The sequence below is a fragment of the Rhinichthys klamathensis genome, unplaced genomic scaffold, assembly GCF_029890125.1.
Source record: "Rhinichthys klamathensis goyatoka isolate OS25496 unplaced genomic scaffold, OSU_Roscu_1.1 h1tg000235l_1, whole genome shotgun sequence".
NCBI classification, from domain to species: domain Eukaryota; kingdom Metazoa; phylum Chordata; class Actinopteri; order Cypriniformes; family Leuciscidae; genus Rhinichthys; species Rhinichthys klamathensis.
This window is the reverse complement of record NW_026606758.1, coordinates 629,446-637,738: the sequence shown is the minus strand read 5'-3', so window position 1 is coordinate 637,738 and position 8,293 is coordinate 629,446. Positions and strand designations below refer to the sequence as shown.

The following is an 8,293-nucleotide window of genomic DNA, read 5'->3' as shown; positions in this document are numbered from 1 at the left end:
CTTGCTTTGACTAACTAGCTATACTACCATTCAAAAGTTTGCGGTCAGTTACATTTTTTTTATATACTTTTCAGAAAGGATGCATTAAATTGATCAAAAGTGTCAGTAAAGACATTTATGTTACAAAAAGATGTCTATCTTCTATCTAGATTCTAATAATCTATCATGGCTTCTACCAAAATATCAAGCAGTACAACTGTTTTCCAAATTGATATTAATAAGAAATGTTTCTTGAGCACCAAATCAAACAAACCTGTGCAAGGGAGGCCTACTTGGTCTTCCAAATGCTAGGTATGGGTTTTTAAAGATGGTTAGGATTGACAGATCTTCATAGGTTTTGAGTTTGTCCCATGAAGATCATGTCCTGGACAAACAGCAAGGTGTAGAGAGTCTGTGAAAGCCCCAGCACAGAATGAGTACAGCGGTGTCATGCTATCCACTCCTAAAAATGTCACCAGACCTCCAGGAAAGCTGCAGAAGATGCCAATCCGATGAAAGCATGAGGAAATGGGCAAAGAATGAGCAATACCTCCATGCCAGGCAGTGTAGTCTCCATCAAAGTACTCCAGACACCATGATTCAGCATGCCGGCCCAACCAGCAGTCCTCCTTTTGGCCTTTTCTGGGGATGGATTGGTAGGTAAGACCAAGTTCCCAGTAGATCTTTCCACTCACATCTACCTCCCAGTAATGGCAGCCAGAGTCCCAACACTGGACGCTCAAGACGTTAAGGGTGGTGTCAAAGCGGCCCTCATGCTCAGGGACATCCTGCCATACATCTGTGAAAGTGGCACAGTCCCCTTCAGATGAAATAATCAGCTTGGGATAGGCAGTGGAAGGGTCCAGGACCACTCCTGAGGAATCTGCGAAATGAAGATAGGTTTAAAACTAGACTCAGAAATAAATGAGTTAAGGTTTGAATGGGTTTAAAATAAGCTATGGAACTATTGTAGGCCTACTGTAATTTGTTTGTCAGTGAGCTAAAAAAAAAAGAGTAACATTCATTTGGTGCAAGTCATTCCTGCAAAAGATCAACAATTGTATGGGTTATTGCACAATAACTCACAGCTCTTCAGCAGCCTCTTGGCAATGGGGACCTGGGAGCGAATAAACAGTAGTAAATTGTTGGTGACACCCAGTAGCTGATCTGATTTTGCCTCGTCAAGTTTTATGAGACCAGGGTTGGTTGCTGTTAGCAATTCCAGCACCCTGCCAACAAAAGTGTATTCACATTAAATCAGCAACATAGATAACACCTGCCCTTTATATAAAAGGTTGAGGGTTATTTAGATTAAGGTTAATTCTTTTATATGACACATGGATTGTCCCAAATAACATAGTATCCAGAATAAGTCTGAGATAATGACCATGTTTACATCAGTATCATTTTAAGGTTAAGTTTCAGATTCTGGTTAGATAGAATTCTATTATTTTCTAGAAATACTAGACATGTTCATTCTCGCCATGTTACACTGAATTTTCTCTAGTCTAATATCGAATACAATACATTCAAAAGTCAGTACATTTTTTATGTATTTGAAAGAAGTCTCTCATGCTCACCAAGACTGCATTTATATGATAACAAAATACAGTAAGTAATATTGTGAAACATTATGACAATTAATTACTTTTTGTTTAAATGTAGCCTAAATTATTCCTGTGATGTGGCAAGTCTTCAATGTCACATGATCCTTCAGAAATCATTCTAATATAATTTGGTATACAAATAAAATAATAATAACATTAAAAATATTGTTCAGTTATGGAAAATAATGAGAGTAAGGTACAATTTAAATGACCCAAAACTCAAATTAATACATGCATACTTCATTCCAGATGTCTTGATGTTAGAATTTTAGAAAGCAATATTGGCTGGAATATTGCCTTGTATAATCAGAATATGACTAATTTCTGAATGGTATCAGAATATGCTTGTGCATGTAAAGTCATTCAATGAGCCCTTCCAGCTATAGAATGAAAACTTTAATTGGGGACGTATGAGAGAATACGTTTTTTTCCAGGATGCTAAGCAGTGTTTAGCACATTTAAATAAACCGTTGCTTGAAATGGATGGTGTCAAACATGATCTCTACAACAATAAAGCCTTTGCAGATGAGTCATCTAGCATGCCTGACATGGTGACAATCTCTCTTAAGTGCGGTTCTAAATATGCATACCTGTCCTCATACATTGTGACCTATGCGAGAGAGTGAGAGAGAGAGAGAGAGAGAGAGAGAGAGAGAGGCAGAATTACAGTGAAAATGTATTATGTTGCAGGGATGGTAGGTTTCACCATGTATTGGTCATTTGAATTATTTTGCTGTTTAGTATGATATTTTTAATACCCAGCTAACAAAACATTTTCTAAGAAAGTTTTTGCTAACATTCCCATAACATTCCCCAAGTTATCTCTAAATGTTCCCTGAAATATTCTCTTAAGTGTTTTAAAAACTATTTTCTTGGTTATATGAACTTTCAGGGAACATTTAATTTGATCATTTTGAAAACATTACGGGAACGTTAGTTTTCTACGAAAGCATTTCTGTGAACGTTCTACAACAGGTAGATACATTTTAAAAATATTAGACATACGGCCAACTAAAAGAAAAGAAAAAAGAAGAAAGAAAAAACATTCCATGAACGATAAATACTTATTTTGTCCTAACATTTTAAGAACATTATTAGATATTCTATTAACATTACTGGAAGACTGTTTGTTCATAACTTATGAACTTATAAAGAACCTTGTCAGAACATTAGCCAAATTTCTGAGAACCTTTTAGCTGAGTATGATGACACACCCTACTATCCATGGCAGGTTAAAATAAAACAAAAAGAGTCCACAACAATGGATCTGTCCAACCGATTGCTTATAAAAGGCTCACCCTGTCACCAGGCTGTATGTCCGCCATCCCTTCATTGAGCTGGACCTCAATGTCTTTGAGGAGGACAGTTAGTCTCAATGAGGTTGTCTAGTGCTTGAACCGCAGCCGTCTCCTCCATCTCCAGCAGGGACAGAGTGATCCTACAGTCCTCTTCCAGAACTCTCCGCATCTCTTCATACTTCTTCACTATATTCTCTCTCACTGCAGAGGACTTGGACTGAGAAAGATGAGCAAATGTTTTAGACTACTCAATAAAAACTGGGTAATCCACAAAAACTACAAAATGTTCATTTGTATTTCATTTTCCTAAATTCAAATACTAGCAATTAATACGACTCCTCAAAAATATTTGATGAATTGTTTTTGAGAGTCTCTTATGAGAGTCTTTTTATCTCAAAGTTTTTTACTCACTTTGATTTCATTTTGCTTGCCGTTCAGTTTCTTCAGTCTACATCTGATCACTTCCCTTTGCCTAATAAGAAGATCCTGGGTATTTTTTTTGCATGTCTTGTTGAGAAAAGGAAAACAAAATACATGGGAATTCATGCAAACGTTGACATTTTAGGATAAAAAAGGTCAAAGAGAACAAACCTTACCTGACACTGAGCTTTCATATCACCGTGTTGGACTGAGTTGTCAGACTGAGTGACGGCCCTTATGTTGCTTTCACAAATCCTTAGAGGGTAATTTGCAACTAGATGTTCCAGCAGGAGAGATTTTAAGGAGCTCATGCTTCACTACTAGTGAAAGCAGATCACATGGGTGGGTCACAGAGGCACGATCCTGCCAGAGATAAATGGCATTCACCTTGACTTGTTGCTGTGACGCATCTGTCACTATAGTGCTGCTTGCCACCTGTGACAGGACACTCACATACCACTTCCTCTCCAGGCCAATTTTAGAGGTGGTATTTAAAGAAGTGGATAGTGAGACATTGTCCCATGTGGGTTCATTACAATCAGGCTTTGTAATAAAGTCTGTGTATGCTCTCTATAATGTGTCTCTTAATGTGAAACTAAGTACAAGTGAATTCTGGGAAATGCAGGAATGAGAAGGTCAGTTAGAGCCTTCTTACAGAGGAGGGCCTACGATATAGTGACAAGAAGTGAACAGAATGAGTTAGGTGGAACACTGAACACAATTCACGAAAATCTTTAACTTTCAGCTCCAGCTCACAGATGACTCCACCAGATGGCAGCAGAGCATACACATGGCTGGACATCTTGGGAGAATCAGATAAACTGCTACTGATTTACAAGATTTATGACAGAAAATGGTTCGATCGATGATTAAAATGCTATGGTTGTTGTTGATGACAGTGGTGACATCATTCATGATGCATAATGCCATTCCTGCTAACTACAAGTAACAGTATATAGTTTGCATTCTATTTTCAATAGTATCATTAATGTAAAAAGAAACGGTTTGTACAATAGTTTGCATTCCTTTCTCAGTAGTATCCAGGGCCTGAAGTTAACTTTTTTGGCCACCAGCCACTGTGGCAGGTGGATATCAAAATTCACCTGCCACAGAGACTTTTTACCAGCCTTTTTTTTTTTTTTTTTGCCTCATTTTCATAGGTGAAAAACGGGAATTTCACAATATTGTTCTTTAACTTGTACACATTTAAGTGCTGTCAAGTTATTAACGAAATCAATATAAGTAATAATAACTCTTAGAATATACATTTAAAAAAAATCTTTTTATTCATTGATTTTGACACACACACGCACAACAGATCTATAGACCTACCGCAGCTCGTATGTAACGTTAAACAAATCACCCGCGGCTGTGTTGATGGCTGATTTAGTCACGTAGACAGCTAGGTCCTGACAGCTTTTAGTTACAGCGTTCAGGAACCGTTAAGCAGAACTAAATTAATATTATTACTGGTAAAGTTACCGGGTACCGGACATTTTCTCACCGGTTCCCAACTCCCAACATGTACTACAGTTGCACATGCACACATCTGTGCAACTGTCATTGTTCTGGAGCCTACGTCAGCGTTACATTATCTCATCCCATCTCACCAACAGTTCAATACTGGCACATCCAAACGTAGTCAGAAAAGGGCCTCATCTTCTTTCTGATCGTATGAACGTTACGAAACAACAGTCGCTGTCATAAATCAGCCGCTCACGAACCTTGCCGTTGTCGCCAATTGACCACTTTGTATTAAAATGTCTTCTTTTACTTTTCTTTGACTCATCCTCATCTTTTTGTTGGTTGCTTGTTTCAGCTGGCCTTTTTACCCCAGTAATGTGCCGCCACATTATAGCTAAGGTCCAACGCAATGAAAATGAAAACGAAAACGTAAAAAAAAACCCTAATGAATCACTCAATTCTCATTGGCTACCCGCCAATGTGGCAGGTAGATTGACAGTGTTACCCGCCAATAGCAAAATTCACCCGCATTTGGCAGGTGGTCGGGTGTTAATTTCAGGCCCTGGTAGTATCATTAGTTTGTATAAAAGTATACTTGCACAAGTACAAAAATGTAAGCATGTATAAATAAATAAACATGCAAACAAGCAGTTTATATAATATTTGCATTCCTTTTTAGATTGTATTTTTAGTTTGTACAATTATTTATTATACAAATATATTTAGAAAGAATATATATATATATATATATATATATATATATATATATATATAATACAGTATGTGTATAAAAATGTCCACAAAGAATTAGATAGATAGATAGATAGATAGATAGATAGATAGATAGATAGATAGATAGATAGATAGATAGATAGATAGTAAATTTTAGTACATTAATTAAATAAATCACACATTTATTTTCATTATTTCTAATAGGATCGCTCTTTTGTATTGCTTTATATCCTCATCATTTGGAAAATTGGGCCCAGGTATCTCAATTGATATTAGTGCTATAGATTTCATCGAGCGCTCAGATTTATATCCTTCTAAAAGTGTGCAGACAGGCACATTTAACAACAACATTGTAGGACAAATAAAGCATGATCTGACTTATCTTCTGTGATCCTGCTTTGTCCTTGCCTTGCTCCCTGTGTAACAATAAAGCACAGTCAGCTTTACGTATGCTCTAATAAATGCAGGCCCAAGCACATTACTGGATTGGGAAGACCACTGTGATCCATAATCCACCTTTCATCAGAATTTCCTGTGGAAATAAAGTCCCTTAATTTCTCCAATCTCCACCATTAGACAGCAAAACCCTGACCCCTCTGTTACCTCCCCTCTGGTCCCTCTTTAAACCACTGCCTATTAGGCAGCTCAGATCAAATCCCTGCTGTTGGACTTTAATAAGAGAATATTTGCTCCTGTATTTTAACCTTGTTATCCAATATCCTGTTCCATTTTCCTCTGAGTATATGCTATGGGCTGGTTTAATACAGGAAGGGTGCTTGACTTGAGGCCCACATGGAGAAAGAGGCTAAACTTTTCATGTTTTATATTTAAAGCATATAATAGGTCAATAAAAACAAATCTGTATAAATAAATAATGAACTGTGATCATCAGCTGATATAATCAGCTCCTTTTTGAGTAAGAGCTATTTATGTAAGATCGTTGTGATGTAGTAATCACGAATCAAATGATAGGCTACTATTTAAATTTTGAACAATTTGAGCATTTAAAAAGTCAGTATTGGTGATCAAGGACATAAAATGTTATATGAGTCCCTTTATCTGTAAACTGTACCTGTGAACATCAACACAGGTGAGTGTGTTGCACTTGACACCTGTTTATGTTTGGCAGAGGACCGTTCATTAAATATGTACATGTGTAGTTGTACTGGGTGAGGTTAAATGCTTTGTAAACCTCTCAGGATTGTATCAATAAAGAAAAGGTCATTAACATGGCGTAATCACTAGGCTACTGTTTTTTGACACCTATTATGTCACATCCACATTTGAAGCCTGGCTGAAATGTGTCGACAACTGCTAAAACAACAGTGCTGTCAAGTTTAGGATTAGTCTGTAAAGTCAAAACAGGATGTTTTCAAATGTAGACTTTTTTCGTTATTAATAAAAGTATCTTTTAACAGCATTTTCAAACAACAAATGCCAAAGTGCGCTCTCTGATCGTTCAAAACGTCCAATTTTTAACGTCAGTTTTTTTTCTTGGTTATATGCAAACGTTAAGGAAACATTTCATTTAATTTTTTTTTTGTAAATATTAAGGGGGATGTTTGAATGTTCTTTGAACATTCTGCCGAAACATTTAAAAAATATGTTAGATGAATGTCTCCAAAAATAGGCGCCTGAAAATAGGCTACCTTCCGTCAACACAACGGAACTATTTTCAGGCGCAGCGTCATATCTTTACGCCTGCTGCTCTCATGGTACGGCAGTAAAGTTTCTTGATTATTACGCAGGAATGAGAGTATAGTTCCTAGCCATATCAGCCTAGAAAATCGCAACTTTACATTTTCCGTCGGTCTTAGTGCACGATGTAACTACAGAAGAGTCAAGTTTTAAATAGGAAAAATATCGAAACTCTTTGGTCATTTTTTTTTTAGAAATGCTAATGGTCTTGTCCACTTCAATGATGTATGCTAAGCTATGCTAAAAGTGGTACCGCCAGAACCGGAGATCGGCTGAATGGACTCAAAAACGGTAAAACTCAACAGTTTAACTCTGGGGGAGTTGTAAAATGAGCCTATTTCCAAAAAAAGTGGAGTATCCCTTTAATGTTTTTGTGCTAACGTTTTGAGAGCATTGAGAGCAGATGACTTTGATTGAACATTTTTATTAACATTACTTCATAATGTTGAGAGAACCTTGCCAGAACATTACTCAAGTTCTGAAAATAATAGCATTTTTGTCAAAGACTATAGCCTACATCCAGATTGGATTCAGAACGATGATCAAAACATTTCCATCAACACCCCTAAGGTTGCACAGTCACCTCATCCAGGCAGTTTTGATTTACTGTTTAATGTTGATGATCGCGTTATTTTACGGTCTATGCATTGATCCGGAGATGCTGTACTGATTCTGTAAATGGTGGTAAAAGAGTAATATATTTTTAAGATAGCTGTGCTGGTGGCGTCCCGAGATTCTCATGGCAATTCATTTACATTTTGGCAAATTTGTGGCTCATTTTTCATACGATCTGCTTACACCGCAGTGACACGTAGGGGTTAGGTTGGGGTGGACTAATGCTTAGGCTAATCTAATAATAGTTTTTTTTACGATTCACATTGTATGAATTCATACAAAATTGCCACATTGGATTGTAGCCTACGGTAATCGTAGTATAATTACAGTAACAAACAATTCTGAACTGTAAAAACCCTTCATGTGCTTGAAGAACTTGTAAACTCGTAATTTTTGTAAAACCAAAACTCATAAAATTCCGAAAAACAATGAGACAATTAGTTATTCTAATTTGAAATGTGCCTTCCATGTGCGGTTTTG

General features: G+C 36.8%; 1 protein-coding gene across 1 annotated transcript; it reads right to left on the bottom strand.

Annotated features, from left to right (window-relative positions):
- Nucleotides 1-20: 20 nt before the first annotated feature.
- Nucleotides 21-3,648, bottom strand: LOC130099713 (probable E3 ubiquitin-protein ligase TRIML1). Its single transcript, XM_056265515.1, is given in 6 exon segments — nt 21-862; nt 1,066-1,208; nt 2,177-2,196; nt 2,885-2,951; nt 2,953-3,101; nt 3,296-3,648. Coding segments are annotated over 6 exon segments (1,065 nt in total). The 5' UTR covers nt 3,431-3,648; the 3' UTR covers nt 21-311.
- Nucleotides 3,649-8,293: the final 4,645 nt, after the last annotated feature.